Source organism: Tubulanus polymorphus, chromosome 4 (genome assembly GCF_964204645.1).
Source record: "Tubulanus polymorphus chromosome 4, tnTubPoly1.2, whole genome shotgun sequence".
NCBI classification, from domain to species: domain Eukaryota; kingdom Metazoa; phylum Nemertea; class Palaeonemertea; order Tubulaniformes; family Tubulanidae; genus Tubulanus; species Tubulanus polymorphus.
Window position 1 is genome coordinate 26,460,037 of NC_134028.1, and position 19,212 is coordinate 26,479,248.

Here is a 19,212-nt window from a genome sequence, read left to right on the forward strand (position 1 = left end):
ATGCATCAAAGTTTATAATTCTTTGTGTATTTTGTTATTTTCCTAATGATGCAAATTGTATAAATCAGCTGTAGTGGAAATGTATCGTAGATAAAGACTTCTAAATACCTTACATGTAACTTTTGTGGTTTTAAAGTTAGTACAATTTCATACATAGTAATAGAAATAAAATTACTATAAAAATTTGAGAAAATAAGCTAAGAGGTAATAATTTGATATGTGAAAATAAAATGATGTAAAAAATGTAAATCAGATTGATTAATCCTACGCTTTCCAGAGTATTTGGCCAGGTTTATCTCTGGTTTTAGTGCGGGGAGCCATGGACAATTGAGTCCATGGTTGGACCATAGACTTTTTTGTTTTAGTCTATGGCGTTGGACTATGGGCGTATAAACTTTCGTTTACAGTTTATACACCTATGGTGGTTGGACTAGTCGTTTTTGAAAGTCCACGTGTTTGAGGAGCTCACATTATAATTCCTCAAGCACTCCTGGCATTTTGTATAATTGTTGTATGAGAATAAATATGAAATTTGTCATTCGTTTAGTTAAATTTGATATAGCAACAAGTCAAAGCACTACTAAAAACAAAGACTATATGCACCAGAGAAAACCTGATGGCATCTCTTCAAGCCACGATACAAACCGTGCAAATATCGATGCCATCAGGTTCGAATCCCTGTCGGGGAGGATGGATGCCTGCACTCATTGGCAGAGGTGGTTACGATTACGATTACGATTACGATTTATTTACACTCCAACCATTTCCATGGTATATGGAGGAAAACTATTACACATGTATATACAAATATTTACAAAACAACACTAAAGTGATTAAAATTTAGAGAATGAAAACGTAACGAAATATATATATACATCAACTATTTACAATACTATATATACTATTATATACATCAACTATTTACAATACTATATATACTATTGGAGGGATCTATATACATCTAAGCCGGTCTTAATGAATTTAGCTAAGTTGACCGTTGGGTTTTTCAGAATATCAAGGTTGAATACACAGATAGCGCCCCGAGAGATTATTTCTAGGTGCATAGGTCATCAGTCTTCGTTTTAGTTATGCATAGTTCTAGTATCGCTGAGTGTGCATAGGTCTTCGTTTAAGTAGCGCAGTTTTAGTAACACCCCATTTCACTGCCCTTCTATTAATTCACTGCTTTTCACCGGGCGGCCCGTGAATTATTTATGATCTCTGGCAGTTGAATCAGTTGCAGTTTCCTGGAAAACTTTAACTAGGCTACACACGCGTTCTGAAGAGAAACTAAGCTTCATTCTGATCTGAAGTTATTTTGAACCAAAGGAAGGAAGTTTCATATTCGATAGCAAAATGGACTTCGGCTAATAATCCTCCGTGAGCAATAAATCCGAACCCTCAACATTAAAAACACGTTATACTTCTTTATTTTACAATTTCATATCGAATGAAAGTATATAATTTATACAAATTGCGTACAGTTTAATATTATATTCCAGGGGTGACATTCAATCGTGCTTATAGCGCCATCTAGTAACATTAATACTTCAACATTCAAATACATTTTACTTTGTAATCTTAACTGATGATTTAAATCCTTTCAATAATCATCATTCATTTCTTGTACAACAACTATTGCTTTAATTTCAGGATTCCACTCGACAAGACGGATCTTCAAAAAGCTTCTAAATAGCAAAAATTAAGCTCTAAGTGCGCAACAAGTCATGCGTATTTACCTTGTACTAAAATATAAATTCATTTTGATCTCGTATAAATTCAGGAACTGAAAAAGGAAGACTTTCATTCATGCTTCCTTTATGACGCAGTATATGCTACAACTATGGCAATGAAGCTTTTTTTAATGGTTTTTAGTTTCAAAATTGATTGGGCAAACATTGGTTAACTGGCTTGGATGATTCGTTTGTAATTTGCATTACCCGGAAAGTGGGAAAACATAGCCCATGATAGGTGTGTACCGGTGTGGGCCCGCAACGATGCAGTTTAGTACGTACTAAAAAAAGCTTACCAGCTCATACTGCCATCTAGTGCCCGTGGGGTTTCCCAGCGATATCAACGTTGATTGGTCGATGGATTTTCCGGCGCTGTGATTGGTCAATAGAAACTGAACAATGGAGGTATATGGAATATGGCGACCAATATAAATATGGATGTCGACGAGGACACTTCTCTCCTGGTGCTCAGAAAAAAAGGTGCGGTAATGTTAATCGTCAACCCGTTAACATTGATCGAACGTGCGCATGTAATTTATGTGTATTTACTGATGTGATTATTGAACACTATTTGTATAAAACATCGTGATAAATCTAGAAATACTAAGAATAAATCCCGGCATTAGCACATAGCATCCCACGAAACGATCGCAATCGATCAAAAAAAGCATCGATGTTACGGCACACTGTTACTGTGTGTTACTGTTATGACGTAAGGTTGTCCCTAAGTTGATGTTGCTTCTTGAGATTGTTGGATAATGGATATGATCTGCCAATATTTGATCGTTCACATTGTTGCCCAACCTACATTCGTTTTCATAAATCATTGATTATAAATTATACAAGGGGCAATGCATCACAGGCATTGACTTAATTTTGCGGACACCGCTTTTAAGTAGTTTGTTTGTGTAATCAATAAATTTTTGATACTTGAAACTCTTACGACTGGGTTTTAGTTGGCTAATTTATTAGTTAGGCCTACTGGAGAGTTTATGGCATTCAAGGACAAGTACCGGATAATAGATTAGAGATTTTAATTGCAGTATATTTCTGATTACAGGCTGCTGTTTTATGATATGTAGTAAGCCACATTCATCTGAAACATGGCAACTAGGTATGTAAAATCTTTTTCATCCAAGAGATCGAATTTTGAATACTTTCATTAACTTTTTTAGGATCTTGTCCAATTTTGATGGTTATCGCTGCTAATTAAATAACTACATAACCGTATTTTTCTAATTTGAAGGTTGGATAGATTGCTGTTATTACTAGAAACTGGGTCTACACCGGTGATCAGGAAATCAGCAGCTGAACAGCTCGGTGAAGTACAAAAACTACATCCACATGAATTAAACAATTTACTTGTCAAAGTAAGATTTATTAAACAGCAGTTTATTTGTATGAACATGACCCAGTTTGACCATAGTTGTCAGTAAAGTTTGACTCTTAAGAGTTACAATTCGTTCGTCTAATTGATAAAATTTAATTATGTTAATGAAAATAATTTATTAACTCAAATAATATTTTTTTAAGCCCAAATAATCGAAAAGCCTTAATAATTTTGATTAATGATGCTTAAATTTAGGTCCATGAGAAATTCATTAAATTAGATAATTGATAATTTTAGTAATGTTTTATTTTATCCCAAACAATCAAAAGGCTCAAATCATTTTAAGTAATGATTTTTGATGTGAATGAAATATTGATCGAATTAATGATAATTAATTCAAATTATTTCATTAATTTTCAATAAACGATTAGTAATGATAATGATTATTACAATTCAAATGAATTGAATCAATTTTTTTAGTTCATTTTTAATGATTTTAAAAGAAATCATAATCAAGAACTGTGGAAGTGTAATTTTATTTACACAAAGTGTTTTACCACTTAGATAAAGATGGACCAGATGGATGTTTGTATATATTGTTGGGTGTGTTTTAATTATGATTTCGTTAATACAGGTTCACAAATATCTGCGTGGATCTTCATGGGATACGCGTATAGCTGCGAGTCAAGCAGTCGACGCTATCACTCGAAATGTACCACAATGGCAGCCGAGAGGTGCTCCGAAAACCGGTAAGTTCTGAAACACGGTGGTCACCGTTTACCTGGAATGTAGGGAAAAATCGGGGAAGTTTATAAAAAAGGTAAAAATCAGGGATAAGTCAAGAGATAGGGCCTTAGTTAGATGGCAAATGTAATGGAACAGTTTTCACCTGATGTTTTATGTATTTAAGCTGTTATGATTGATTGGAATCTTAACAAAGTTGCGGAAAATTCAGAGAATAAGCAAATCAAAAAGGTGGCCACCCTGATTGAACCTGCTGCCTTCATAAAAATCCTCGTAGAATTCTTTGAGTGTTAAGTTGTTGATTCAATTTTTTGAAATAGAATCTCTGGAATGTGACCTGGCTGATGGACGATTGTCTTTCAAAAACTTCGACGTTCACAAAGTTCTTCAGAGTGGCGTGTTGTTATTGGGTTCGGAGGGAATCGAATATTCAGAAGAAGACTGGAAAGGTAACTTTGAGAAAGCTATTGATGACTAATTTATAGTTCCTAATATTACAGTTTCAATTGAAGAAAAACTGGAATAATAGAAAAAACTATGATAGTAGTTAAGTTTGACTACGAGCATTCAAATGCATAGCTGATTTCATTTTCAAGAGTCAAAACATACCGGTAGTTATAAAGAAAAACTATGGAATGCATTTCGACTGGAATGCTATGGGCCATTTCCAAATCTTGATTTACTTTCCAAGAGTAGGTTTTCAACATGGCTCATAGCATTTCAGTCAGAAATATCACTACTTTCATAGTCCTATTAGTAACTGTAGGATTTCCTTCAAATATATAGACAGTCACTCGTCTGGGAACCAATTTAAGGTTAGTTGAAGGATTGTTCAACATTTTTGCACTGTTTGTATTTTTAGGTGTTGATATCCGCGATCAACTAGCTCAGCAGAAACAAATGTTGAATAAGCGTTTAGGATTGAATATCGCTGGTGGGATGGGTGTGAATACCGACGATTTGTATAAAGACGAGGATCTAGAAATTAAATATGAAGATAATAAACACAGCTTTGAAAATCAGGTACATTCCTTGTATATACGGTTATTGTTCGCGGAAAATAAGAAAACAGATCATGCTAAAAAAACAAATAGAATTGCTGAAAATAGAGATGAATTTGAATTTGTTTATATTTTTTTCAGACATCAGTTTCTGAACTTCTGAATGAACAAAGTTCGTTCGGTAACAAACCGAGCGCGCGTGAGAAAAATCGAGCTAAAAGGAAGGCGAAACTAATGGCGAAGCAAATATCTAGGGAAGTGTCTCATGATGATAAATATAATGGGTAAATATATATATATATATGTCATATTGAACTGGTTTATGTTTGATTCGAGGCTAGGGTAATTGGTTTAACTCCTTAAAGGTTTCAAATTGCACTTAAGTCTCAATATACCTTCCTGTTGCTGCGATGTCAGGGTCCAATCTAAGGGATGAAAGCCACTTGCCCGAGGGGCAAGCATATCTGAAAAAAGCTTTGTGTCATAAAATTGCACTTGCCTGGGAGACAAGTGATAATGATAACCTATTTGCCCTGATGAGAATATACTTGTCCCGGGCAATCGGACAAGTGCTTAGATCGGACCCTGGATGTTTGTTTTGAATAAACATCCTGATGGTGCTGAAATACACGTTTATGCTTTGCCTTCGGTTAATGACATCAGCTTGAAAGTCTTCAGGAGTTTCATCTCAGCTTGGAGCCACAAGCAGTTTATAAGTAGAATGAACGAATATATTGGTCTAATCAATTTTTACTTGATGTACCTCGTTTTAGAACTAAGCGCTATGGTTTAGTTTTTTACTTGCTCTGCACCAGTTTTATGGAATGCTTTACCTATCCACATCAGATCTGCCAAATCACTACAATGTTTTAAAACTCATCTTAAAACTGAACTTTTCACCAGACATTTTAACTAAATTCTTCATGTGCATGTTTTAAATGTTTTCGAAGATGTTTTTAGCTTAATGGTTTTATTTGTAAAGCGCTTTACAGCCATTTTTGGATTAAGGCGCTATATAAATATTGTATAATGATAATAATGATATATATAATAATTGAGAAAATATGTTTTTTTCTTGTAGCGATGAAAATGATGCTCCAAACAAGAAACCACGAGTTTCTCCTGATTTATCTACGGACAGTAATTCAGATATTCTAGATATGGGCGAGGTACGACTCGAATCTCAATTTTATTTCTTTCATCGAAGATTTGATATTTCTATCGTTGTATTTTGTAATTAAAGGGAGATGAATGGCCGTTTGAAATGTTCTGCGAGTTGTTATTAGCGGATTTGTTTCATACGTCGTGGGTTTACCGACACGGAGCCGCTCGTGGACTCAGGGAAATTATTAAAAATCACGGTCGAGGAGCCGGGAAAAATCAGGACGTACCGGCTAATCATGTGAGTCATAAAACAGGACACAGATCTTTGTTAAATCTGATTTTGAGAGAGTAGGAATAAATTCGAATCCAATGTTTCAATGTCAGAGGAGAGTTGAATGTTTAACTTAATACAATACCCTTTAATTTCACCGTAACTACATGTATATCGTTATGAAATATTGTTGAAAAGGTCTCATTAAATTTGTTCTTATGTTTTAATGTTTTTAGTTAGAGGAACATAATCAGCAGTGGTTAGTCGATGTATCACTTCGTCTTGTTTGCGTTCTAGCTCTCGATCGGTTCGGAGACTTTGTGTCGGATGAGGTAAAAATTCAATAACAAAAAAAGTTAAATTCAGTGATTAAAATGTTTGTTGATTTGAACTGAAACAGTAAGAGATGGTGATGTGTCTATCCTACTAATTGCATCGGAGTGTTTTCCACAACAAGTTCTAGAGGGGTGGCCTCTTTCATTTTTATATACACCCCTATGAGAATCAGTCACCTCTTATGAAATATCTACTGTCCTTACCAGAAATAGAAGATTGCACCAAAATTAAGCTTAAGTTTCTGGTCAATTCATAATGTATTACAGGTTGTTGCACCAGTTCGAGAAACGTCTGCCCAAACACTCGGCGTATTACTGCAGTGTATGAATAGTGAGAATGTTGAGGGTGTGTTGAGCGTTTTGTTGCAGTTGTTAAATGAATCGAGTTGGGAGGTTCGACATGGAGGAATGTTAGGTATTAAATACCTATTAGCTGTCAGACAGGTGCAAATTCTAAAAAAAAACTTTACAAAATCCCGTGTTTTACACATCATTAACACAGATCTTCAAATCACAGAATTTTTGTTTTATATTTCAGGATTTATGCAAATCGTTTTTGTCGTCAGTTTTACCGTTTGTATTTAACGGTTTGAAAGATGCAGACGATGATGTCAGAGCGGTTGCTGCGGCAACGCTGGTTCCCATTGTTAATGATCTCATTAGTATATTACCCCAACAGGTAAAACAAAAACCGCTAGATCCAGTACCACGATATTGGACCCAGTTCCACAGAGAACCAAGTTCCTCAGTTGTCGATTAAGAGTTTGCCTGTTTTAGTAAAAGTGGATAAAGTAATAAAACTCTTACATTATACAGTCAAATTTTAACAGAGAACAGTGGAACTTTATTTCGACTCTGAAACTGGCTCCGGAACTGTGAAACTTGTTCCCGATGGTTCTTAACTAATGGTTCTTAACCAAAGCCCTGTTATGAAGTATTGATAATTTTTACCATCTGTTTTAGATCAGTAACATTATCAACAGTTTATGGACGACTTTGCAAGATCTCGATGATTTAACTTCATCGACGAATAGTATTATGAATCTTCTGTCGGCGTTGCTGAAATCCTCGCAGGAAACTTGTTCTCAATGGTATCGAAGAATTCGTTAATTTTCTAGATTGGTTTAGATTCTCCGCGATTCATTAAAATCTCATTGAACGTTAACGCTTATTCCTGTTTTACAGTGCAACAGACACGAGTACATTCTCAACGCTAATTCCTCGTCTGTGGCCATTTCTACGTCATAATAATGTATCGGTTAGAAAGGCTACCCTCGAAACGTTCCATACTGTTCTCCTCAATACCGATAAACAAGTGAGTATTTCACTCTTAATGAACCAACTCCCTCTGTTAGTCTGCTGTCTCCATTCCACAAACTGATCATATTGCATCACAACATCTCCTGTCTGCAACTGAGAGATTTTGAATTTGAAAATGAATAAAGGCTGATTTTACTTGATACACGGACATTTTATTACAACACATGCCCAAATCAGATCATCTAGATTTCACTTGTCGGCATGATTAAGGGGTGGATGGTACAGGCATCAGATTTATAATTGCATTACCCCTGATATTATTAATGTATTGCTCTATTTCACAGGTCGACCACTCTGCGTGGCTTGTGCCTATTCTACAAGACGCATTGAGGCATATCTTTCAATGTTCGCTGTTAGAAAATCAAGATGAAGTCCTAGCCATAATTCCGAAGGTACCGTTATCAGTATTCTATAAATCACTGAGTCTATTTCAAATATACTCATGAATTCATGAATTGATTGATGTTTGTGATTTGTTGTAGGTTTGGTCAGCGATATTATTGAGAGCTCCTATTGAATATCTCGTGGCTGCCACTTCTCCCTGGGTCGGAGCTTGGTTATGTTTAGTTATGCAACCGTCTAAAGTGCCATTTGATCAGAATCTTTTGATTCAAGCCAAACACGTTGTAAAGGTACTGGCTATATTTGTCTCCTGGGGACAAGATCTGAGGGTCTTACAACATGGGTGGATCCAGAGGGATTGTCACATCCCAATAGGGCCCTTCCAGAAAGGCAATATCATGTGTACTCCCGCGCTGAGGTTTCAGTTCTGAAGAATCTGTCACATCCAAAAAGGGTTCTTAAGGGTAAAGTAATTCAAGGTATTCTGGCAGCATTGCCCTTTTGATAGAAAAAATACCCTTTGTGTTTTATATAAGAAAAATATTCCTTTTCCAGATTTTGTTAAAAAACATTCTCTTCATGCCCTTTTCGGCATTAAGTGCCTATGATTAAATAACTTAATTAATTTGGAGTGTCTTCTTAGAGAAGTGTCATCTGACTGACTGAATGCTCCTCTGATGATCTGCGATCGAAATTAATGAAATAGAATTTTGTATTTTAGGAGCATCATAGCAAAGGTCGTCATTTACCGGCGGAGGTGAATACAGAAAATCACGATTATATCGGTGGATATGAATCTTTAAATTCTGATTCTAGTATTCGTGATCATTGTGTCGTACGAGCGAGAATTACAGCTTCATGGTAAAAACTCAAATTCATCTTTTGAATCTTGACTTGATCTTATAAATTTTCTCATCCTCACTTGCCAGGGTTTGATTGCCGTCTGCCGAAGCTCATCCCAACTAACACTAACCCTGGCCGAAGTCCCTTCATTGGTCTTTTACGCTGCCTAAGATTTCTTGGGTGAACGGGTTCCCGCTCTGCGCCCACCAGTCTATATATCTGACCAGGGTTTGTGTTGGCGTAAGTTTCAGTGGTAGGCAATTAAACCCTGGCAAGCGAGGATGATATCTGTCTGTTTTATAACGATTATATACAGTACTTGTATGCAGTACCGGTGGCATATGAAACATGATTTTCTATTTTTCGTTGCAGTTTATTGGGAAATTTGTGCCATTATTTTACGAAAGCGATTCCGAATTTCCCCGATGGGGCCGAGTCGCCACTCGAAGCAATCGCTAAGCTACTAAACTTTCATCTGTGCTCGAAATCGGCCGTACAAAGATTCGTGATATCCCTGACTATTCAGGAATGGTGCAATATTCAAAAGGTATGTTTTGAATGATCCTCTTATTCATTTGATTGGTAGATTTATCTGATTTGTTTTGATATAGTGTCCCTTACAAACCTCCCACTCCTGCCAGGAACAAAACCAGGAGGGTTTCGTTTAAACTTGAACCCGGCCGGGGTTAACTCAATTGAAAATGAAACGTTAAAACTGGGCCCTGGAATTAGAAATTACTCAATACTCGATTTTGTAATTTCAGGATTTATTAACTTTAATTCCGGAATATTTGAAATTGAAACTGTTGGAATGTTTACAAGAAGCGATTTATTTCGATGAGATCGCGATGTTATTTACGCGAATGCAGTCAGAATGTCGAGATTTCATCGATTCGCTCAGACAACAGAAAATCGATATCGATGCAATATTCAATGCCGGGTAAGAATTCAAAATCTCATGTGATGAAGCCTATATCTCATGAGATGTAGCCTATATCTCATGAGATGAAGCCTATATCTCATGAGATGAAGCCTATATCTAATGAAATGTAGCCTATATTTCACGAGATGTAGCCTATATCTAATGAGATGAAGCCTATATCTCATGAGATGTAGCCTATATCTCATGAGATGTAGCGCAATCTCATGAGATGTAGCCTATATCTCATGAGATGAAGCCTATATCTCATGAGATGTAGCCTATATCTCATGAAATGTAGCCTATATCTCATGAGATGAAGCCTATATCTCATGAGATGTAGCCTATATCTCATGAGATGAAGCCTATATCTCATGAGATGAAGCCTATATCTCATGAGATGAAGCCTATATCTCATGAGATGAAGCCTATATCTCATGAGATGAAGCCTATATCTCATGAGATGTAGCCTATATCTCATGAGATGTAGCCTATATCTCATGAGATGAAGCCTATATCTCATGAGATGTAGCCTATATCTCATGAGATGAAGCCTATATCTCATGAGATGAAGCCTATATCTCATGAGATGTAGCCTATATCTCATGAGATGAAGCCTATATCTCATGAGATGAAGCCTATATCTCATGAGATGTAGCCTATATCTCATGAGATGTAGCCTGTATCTCATTTAGATATACTGGGTTTTCTCGTCGGTATTTTGTCTATTAGTTTTCATCTGATATTGATCATTTTGGGATATTTCGCTTAATTACTTTGAACACATACCTCAATTTGGTTTCAATATGACCGGTGAAACTATGCTGTCTGAATAAACCATCGTTTTATATCCATTTTACACTATGTAAAGTTTCAGTGGTCGTAATAAGACCAATTAGAGGTATCTGTTCAAAAGATTAAGCGAAATATCTGAAAAAAAGTCGATCCACGACATTAACTTGTGACGGTGTTGAATTTTAGATCGGTTTTAACGATGGAACAAGCGAACAATCTTTGCAGCACAATTTACGACTCGGTTCGAACGCAATTGAAACCTCGTCAACAGCAATATCTAGACGACAGACGAACGCAATTACTGAGTATCATTTCACAGACAAACTCTGAACAACTCATGCTCAGTACGAGGTATCAAACATTGAATGATTAGGTTCAGGGATTGTTTTAGGTTCACGGATTACAGTAAAATGCAGTCGTCCTCTAATGTTTAAATGATTGTTTTGCAGAGTACTCGCTTACCTCGCCGGTGTTTGTGTATCGCTTGGTGCTATGCCAGAGAAACTGAATCCGGTTATCCGACCTCTGATGGAATCAATAAAAAAAGAAGAGAATTCTCAACTTCAGGTCAGTCTCATTGGTTTCGACGTTAAGTTTGAATCTGGAAATTAGTTCATTTCTATTGGCATCCCCAGGATTTTCAGTTGGGTGTTAAATCCTCTAGATTTGAATTTTTTTACCAAACAACCTGGGCTAAAATCTAGTCCCTATAATATGCACATTATACTTGTTTTATAGAGGTTAATTAAAGCTGTAATCCCACTCTAAAACATACAAATGTTTTCAGATAAGAGCCGCCAATCATTTATCTCATTTACTGGATATCTGTTTGTTGAGGGCCACGAATCCTTGCGTTAAAATACTGAAGAATCTATGCACTGCACTTTGCTGTGATAAATCCTACACTCCGTCTGCCGTGACACCGACTCAAAATCCATCGGACTCAGACGAAAACAGCAGCAACATAACCTGTGATAAATATACTGGAATTCTAACACTTTCTACTTTACAACAAAAGGTACGTAAACAATTTCAAACTTGATGCGATGAGGTACCAGCAATGCTACTATGGCAAGTGAGGATTCCGCAATGATTCAACTTGAATTGCAAAACTTTGGTTGATTATTGATTAATGAGATCCTCCTCCTTTAACGGTAGATTCCTGAATCAAAGCGAAGCCGAACGATGAAGAAATTCCCGGTGCCTATTGCTGAGTTTGCTATCGACAGCTCAATTGAAACGAGTTCAGAGGTAAAGCATCGATCGGGCAGATATTTGATCAGATTCCGAGTTCACTGAATCAATCTGGCTTTGATTGTAAGATTAGTGAGACTTTGTTCATTAGATTTGAAAAGACATTTGTGTTCAAAATGGATCTTCATACATCATACCCCCTGACTTCCTACTCCTGATACAGTTTCATGATCATGTTTCCAAGTATCGATGTGGAGTGTTTCTGCGATATGCACGTTTTCGCGTGCGAAGGCAACATTTCTAGTTTTAGATGTTTTTTTTTGTGTCAAGAACCATCATTGAATTGCTCAATCTTTATAATCTAGTTTTCTGTACATTTGTAATATTCTAAACTCGTCTATAGAAGGGGGAAGAGGTTTGTTCTTTTATCAATATTTAACTCATTGAATCAATGTTCAATCTCTATTTCAGTTACAGAAACAGAATTTCATTCAGAGACGCGGGGCGACACTAGCGCTGACGACCATCGTTCAACATTTCGGCAGCGATCTTCGAGAGAAACTACCCTGCATCTGGCAGACGATGTCTGAAAAACTTCTCGGTTCAAAAGAAAAAGGTAAACTTTACTTTACGATAGCATCTTAATATAAGCATGAGAAATCCGATATGAAAATGTATCCAGGACCGTTGTTTGATTTTAGATTTAAGTGAATATCGCGATAACGATGAATTTGCTCAAGAATTGATCAACAGTTTACAAGTTTTGGAAATAATCAGCCCGACAATAAATACTGCGTTAACCAATCAGGTAAACCACCTATGATTCAAAGTAGCTTCTCTTTAGAATCCGAATCTGATTTCTTCAAGTTTTAGTTAATATATGATAATTTTCATTTACAGTTGATGGAATTGTTAGGAATTCTCGGTAAATGTTTATCTCATCCGTATACGTCTGTGCGACATATGTCCGCGAGATGTATCGGTGTTCTGTGTAAGATCTCTTCTGTTTACGTTATGAATCACATTCTGGAAACTCTTTTACCTTCTGTTGGTGCTAGTGATGATTACATCACGCGTCAAGGAGTCATTGAAGCCTTGCATTGTATCTTTTTACAATAGAATCTCCCATAATAACTAACTTTCCACACTGAATGCTTTTTGGTGAATGGAACCAAAATTTACTTTCCTTGACAGTAGCGTTCAGGTATAATCGAACAACTTCAGTTTACTATAGTGCCATACACAGTATTATTAGTGGTTCCTCTATTAGGAAGAATGAGTGATCAAAATATGCAAGTTAGATTGATGGCTACTCAGTGCTTCGCTACATTGATAAGACTTTTACCACTGGAGGTAGGTTTATATATATTCACTTTTCATTTATTTGCCGTAACAATTTTTGCTAGGTATCGTTATTGCTATAGATACTGTTTTTTCCACTGCAGGCTGGTTCCATCGACCCGCCCGATATGAAAGAATGTCTCATAGAAAAACGCGAACAAGAACGTCATTTTCTCGAACAACTGATGGACATTTCGAAGTTAGATGATTTCAAAATGCCTGTAAAAATCAATGCAGAATTGAGGAAATATCAACAGGTAAAATGAAACCCGGGACGGTGGTTCGATAGTTCTCGATTTAAGTCTGATCCTAGAGTTGAATCACTGAAGTCAGAGTGAAAATTTTAACTAAAAGTCGCGGCTTAAACTTACGTAACACCAGTCTAAGACCATCTTAGTTCTATAGCTAATCTAAAAAACATAAGACTAGTCTTAAGATTTAAGACCATTAGGACATCAGTCACAAATGTTCAACTTGACCCTTATCCATATTGATCTATTAAATTTGATTCCTGGGTTGAAAAATGTCAAACTTTTAAATCGAGTTATGTTGTATCAATTAACCTGTAAGTGTAATCCTGCGATGGAACATATATAGCTCCTCTTGATGTTGAATTATTTGTAATTTCCAGGATGGTGTAAACTGGCTGTGGTTCCTGAATAGATATAAACTGCACGGAATATTGTGCGATGATATGGGTTTAGGTAAAACGCTGATGTCTATTTGTATTCTAGCCGGTGATCATTATAACAGAGAAATCAAATACAAAGTAAGAGAGTTTCCCAGAATCACAGGATCCAGAAACAGGGAAAAAGTCAAATGGTGACCCTGTAAATTCTTATCATTATCTTTGAAGGAATCCAAGTCACCTGATAGTCAACCGTTACCTTCGATTGTCGTCTGCCCGCCGACTCTGGCCGGACACTGGTTGTACGAGGTGGAGAAGTTTGTCAGTAAAGATCAGTTGAATCCGCTGTGCTATATGGGGCCACCGCTTGAACGTCAGAAACTACGAGAACAATTCGACGATCACAATCTGATCATCGCCTCGTACGACATCGTCAGAAATGATATCGATTTTTTCAGGTAAGTTACTGCAACTTGAGATTCATTGGTTAGAGCAGTATTTAGGATGTGAAAGTGAGGCAGACACTTCCTCGCAATTTGAAATTTTCTCCTATCCAGTAATGACTAATCTGTAGGGAGCCTCAAAAATAAAGTTAACTGTTTATTTCTAAAGGTCGAAGAATTGGAACTACTGTATATTAGATGAAGGCCATATTATCAAAAATGGAAAAACAAAGGTAAATTGAATTTAAATCATTTTGGTTATGAATCTGAGATTCTTTGTATAATTTCAATACTATATTCACAGTTATCTAAAGCGGTGAAAACACTGAACACGAACCATCGTCTGATACTATCAGGAACTCCTATACAGAACAACGTACTCGAGTTGTGGTCGCTGTTTGATTTCCTGTTACCCGGTTTCCTGGGAACGGAACGTCAGTTCAATGGCTGTTACGGAAAACCGATTTTACAGAGTCGCGAAGCCAAAAGTTCATCGAAAGAACAAGAAGCAGGTATTTAAAACACAGGTTTAACCATTTGTCCTGGGGCAATATTGTGTATTGAGCCTGTAAGTTACCATAGATTAGTTTTCTCCAGTCAAACTCAGATAAGTCGTCGGTGGATAAGTCATCACATTACTGAGTACAAATAAGTGTATTTCCAGTTGAATTTACTAAGTGACTTTAAGTGAGGGCGGTTTGACTTGATGTATTATTGAATGCATATACCGGTATATCGATGTATTGTAGGTGTTCTCGCAATGGAAGCGTTACATCGACAAGTTTTACCGTTTTTACTGCGTCGACTGAAGGAAGATGTTCTACAAGATTTACCACCAAAGATTATACAAGATTATTATTGTGATATGAGTCCATTACAGGTGAGTTATACAAGTCAGACATTGACCGCGTTAGATTCATGTGATTAGAATGGATGCAAGAGGTGCACCAAACCCCCCCCCCCCCCCCCCCCCCAGTGCACCCCCTCCCCCCCTAAAATGTGATGTTGCCCTGAAATTTTAAAGGATAATAGAAAATATTAACAGTAGAATATCAACTTCTGATCATACTTAAAGAGTCAGAATCCTGAATCAGACCCTCGATCCACCCCTTCCTGGATCAGACCCTCGATCCACCCCTTCCTGAATCAGACCCTCGATCCGCTCTGTACCCATGATAGTACTTAAACCTTAAACTGTAAAGCTGTAATGATCTATTTTGTAGCAACGATTGTACGAAGACTTTGCTGAATCAAACATGAATGGAATTGAAGATCAGTTGAAACAAGAATCTTCGAGCAATGAAGAAACAACTCATATATTCCAAGTAAACTTTTGTCGTCCATTATCGAAACGCAGATAATTTCATGAAATCTGTTTTCTTAAGGTTGGATATTTTTGTTGTTTTTAGGCTCTACAGTATTTGAAAAAAGTATGCAATCATCCATCATTGGTTTTGAATTCTTGCCATCCTAAATATGATGAGGTTATCACGAGCTTGCCGAAAGGGATAGAATCATTGAAGGATATTCAACACGCCTGCAAATTACCGGCTCTTAAGTAAGCAGAAGATTCTATGTGATTACAAGTAGTGAATCGATAAGATTTCTAGCCCACATGAGGTGTTTTCACCGGTGGATAAAATTGACTTATCGTGGGAAGTCTTCACGACCCTTCAATTAATGGATTGTCTTGATATTTGGTTTATAGATGACACCATTGACACTGTAATCTGACATTATAAAATGATGATTTCATGATGTTTTTCAGGCAGTTGTTGTTAGATTGTGGTATCGGTGGCAGTTGCAGTAATCAATCTGGTGATGAATTAGTAGTCAGTCCTCATCGCGCGTTGATATTCTGTCAACTGAAGAGTATGCTCGATATTGTGGAAACTCATCTCTTCAAGTACGTTCAATATTAATTTGTTTGAAAGCATAAATGTAATATACCACAATTATTCAATGACTTTAAAAGGTTTGTTTAAGAATGAGAAATAGTTGGTTTGGTATGAATCACCCGAAATATTTTTCTAAGTAAAGCTTTTAAAGTCATTCAACAATTGTTGAATTTTACATTTACTGTTTCATCATAGATATTGTGATCTTACTGATTCATTGTTTTAAACCAGGCCTATATGAATTGCTGAACCCCTCACATGCACAGCACTCATGAATTTGTTCTGAATCAGTTCTATATGGATTGTTTATATATTTTAGGGCCGAAATGCCACAAGTTTCATATCTCCGTTTAGATGGAAGCATTCCAGCAGTGTCTCGATATCCGATTGTCACAAAGTAAGCAACGATTCATTATAGACTCAATGACATTTATGCAGTTAGAATTTTTGAAATATTTTGAACACTGCAACACGGGGAACTAAAACTTCTGAGTTGAACTGAATGTAATTGTTATTTCAGGTTTAACAATGATCCCTCAATCGATGTGTTACTATTGACTACTCACGTCGGTGGATTAGGATTGAATCTCACCGGAGCTGATACTGTTATCTTCATGGAACACGACTGGAATCCTATGAAAGATTTACAGGTCTGTATTCTAACCCTAACCGATAACCTGCTTGTTGTTGTTTAACCCCGACTGGTAGCCTCTCTGATGTAGTACAACCTTTACCAGTAGCCAACCTGTTGTATTCCCCACCCTGACTGGTAGCTTGCTTGGTCTGACCTTTGCCAGCTGGTTGGTCTAGGACCCAATTCCACCGTTGTGAGTTAAGATTTGACTCAAGAGTTATTTCATTGGAAATGAACTAATTTTAACTCAGAGTCAACTCATGACTGTGGGACTGTGGATCCCGGTGTGTATGTAGTGTGTGAAATATGAATTGTTTGTTTCAGGCTATGGATCGTGCCCATCGAATCGGACAGAAGAAAGTCGTTAATGTTTATCGTCTTATAACAAGAGGAACGTTGGAAGAGAAAATCATGGGGTAAGTTTTACAAAGGAACAAGAGAACGTTAATCGGTTTGACTCCTTCCTGATAGCTAAGTACCGTAGCTTGCTGATGTAGATCCAGAAATTTAGCCGGGGTTCACACTTATTTATTCAATGGCAGTTGGCAAAATTTTAAAAAATTCTAGGATACGGAGAATGAACACTGACAGTAATGCCTGATATTTATTTCATGTTTGATTTCAGGCTACAGAAGTTCAAATTAACTATCGCGAATACAGTGATCAGTCAGGAGAATTCCAGTTTACAATCAATGGGCACTGATCAGCTTCTGGATCTATTCGCCGTCAGCGATAAACCGGGATCAACACCGGCCGCGAAATCCGACGATAGAAAATATTCAGCGAATAGAACGGTAATCAGCGGATTACAGGAACTGTGGGACGAACAGGAATATAAAGAGGAATACGATTTAGATAATTTTCTCACCGGTTTAAAACCGAAGCAGTGATTCCTGAACGGATACCGTATCTTCATTTGACAAACTTATCATTTCACGCAAAGAGTTGAGCACGACATTAAGTGGACTTCTTATCCTCACTGCGTTCACATTGTTCACATACTATTTATCCACTGTGACTTTTGTTTGCGATCAAATAACCATTTTCAGCCTGGGCCAAATATGGCCCATGCCAGATTTTAGGCCTAGGCCAACTGTTCACACTGAGTTCACACTGAGTTCACACTGAGTTCACACTGAGTTCACACTGAGTTCACACGACAGCCTGTTTGACACATTCAGCACGCGAATCAAATTATTCCATATGAATGCTTATTGACTCCAGAAGTGCTCACCTCACTTGCCATTGCATCGTTTTGATAACAAGTGAGTAATTTACGTGTGAATGCGCCCTCTAATTAAGAACAGGCCAAATTTGACTCGGTCTGGTCTGAGTAAATTGTGTTGATAAAGCGGTGATGGCGTCTTTTACCTAAGTTATCTCGAGGAGCTGATATGAGGTCACGTAAAAATACACATGCGGTCAGATATATAGACTTGATTCATCACGTGATGCGCCATTAATTGATTAAGTTGAGTGACTTATGCTCGAAAATCATTTCAATAATTAGTTAGATCTATCTATGCATAATAAAGGTAATAATTACTTGTGCTCAATAGGATGCTCTCACGTTTCATGATATTTACTGTTGTCTATTCTACGAGAATAAAGCGATTATTGTATGAAATTAGTGAATTTTTCTGATTATTGTGAGTGGATGCTGAATAAGGTTAAGACCGTAGTTTACGTCACTTCTATGCAGTGTTATTCCAAAGGTTATGGGAACAGCCATTCGGGACACTTTAACAGTACAATATTATTTTGGGCACTCTTTCCAGCAGCAACTAAAGCAGTTTGTAGCCTGGAAATGCACTGAAATTTCCCAGACCCTTGTTTGCCCTTTTTCAGTGTATACGCCTTTTCATTTCTTTGTGCTCCCATCAAAGTTTGCTCCTGCAAATAGTCTTATCTAGAACTGGTGGAATTATTAGATGTGATTCACCATTACGGATCAACAAGACTCGGCAGTTGGTGTTTGCTATGGCTATATAGATGCTCCTTCAAGACCCAAACCTCATCATGACCAAAACTGCCAATATCTGAAGCAAATTTTCCACTGTTCTTTCCAATAGTAGCGAGCGAGAGCACCACCTCAAATTGGATAATCAAAGACGAAAAACCCCAAAAAAGTTGATTTAACGAATCGAGTTTAATTTAACGTAATCATCTATAAAATACAATCTACACATTATAATTGTTACACAACACACAATTCCGGCTAGAAAAGATCAGTTGTATAAATCTGGTTTATCTTTCTTCATGGAATCCGGACGAATGACTGTAACGAAACAAAACAATCAAACAGTTCATTTCTGTAGTTTATTAAGATTTGTTCCA

At 36.9% G+C, this 19,212-nt stretch overlaps 1 protein-coding gene across 1 annotated transcript; it reads left to right on the forward strand.

Moving 5' to 3' along the window:
• The first annotated feature begins 2,175 nt into the window (after positions 1 to 2,175).
• Positions 2,176 to 18,485, forward strand: LOC141903851 (TATA-binding protein-associated factor 172-like). The gene is made up of 40 exons (XM_074792197.1): positions 2,176 to 2,213; positions 2,794 to 2,847; positions 2,980 to 3,103; positions 3,698 to 3,812; positions 4,128 to 4,256; positions 4,670 to 4,830; positions 4,950 to 5,092; positions 5,890 to 5,977; positions 6,052 to 6,210; positions 6,420 to 6,515; positions 6,786 to 6,962; positions 7,057 to 7,197; positions 7,482 to 7,609; positions 7,704 to 7,833; positions 8,123 to 8,230; positions 8,321 to 8,470; positions 8,902 to 9,041; positions 9,396 to 9,570; positions 9,788 to 9,963; positions 10,924 to 11,088; positions 11,187 to 11,304; positions 11,525 to 11,755; positions 11,896 to 11,988; positions 12,403 to 12,547; positions 12,633 to 12,739; positions 12,832 to 13,033; positions 13,136 to 13,284; positions 13,377 to 13,529; positions 13,904 to 14,041; positions 14,129 to 14,358; positions 14,513 to 14,576; positions 14,648 to 14,855; positions 15,093 to 15,223; positions 15,567 to 15,668; positions 15,753 to 15,901; positions 16,112 to 16,249; positions 16,561 to 16,638; positions 16,762 to 16,891; positions 17,200 to 17,291; positions 17,501 to 18,485. The coding sequence occupies exons 2-40, from the start codon at positions 2,837 to 2,839 to the stop codon at positions 17,763 to 17,765; spliced, it is 5,439 nt and encodes a 1,812-aa protein (XP_074648298.1). The 5' UTR covers positions 2,176 to 2,213; positions 2,794 to 2,836; the 3' UTR covers positions 17,766 to 18,485.
• Positions 18,486 to 19,212: the final 727 nt, after the last annotated feature.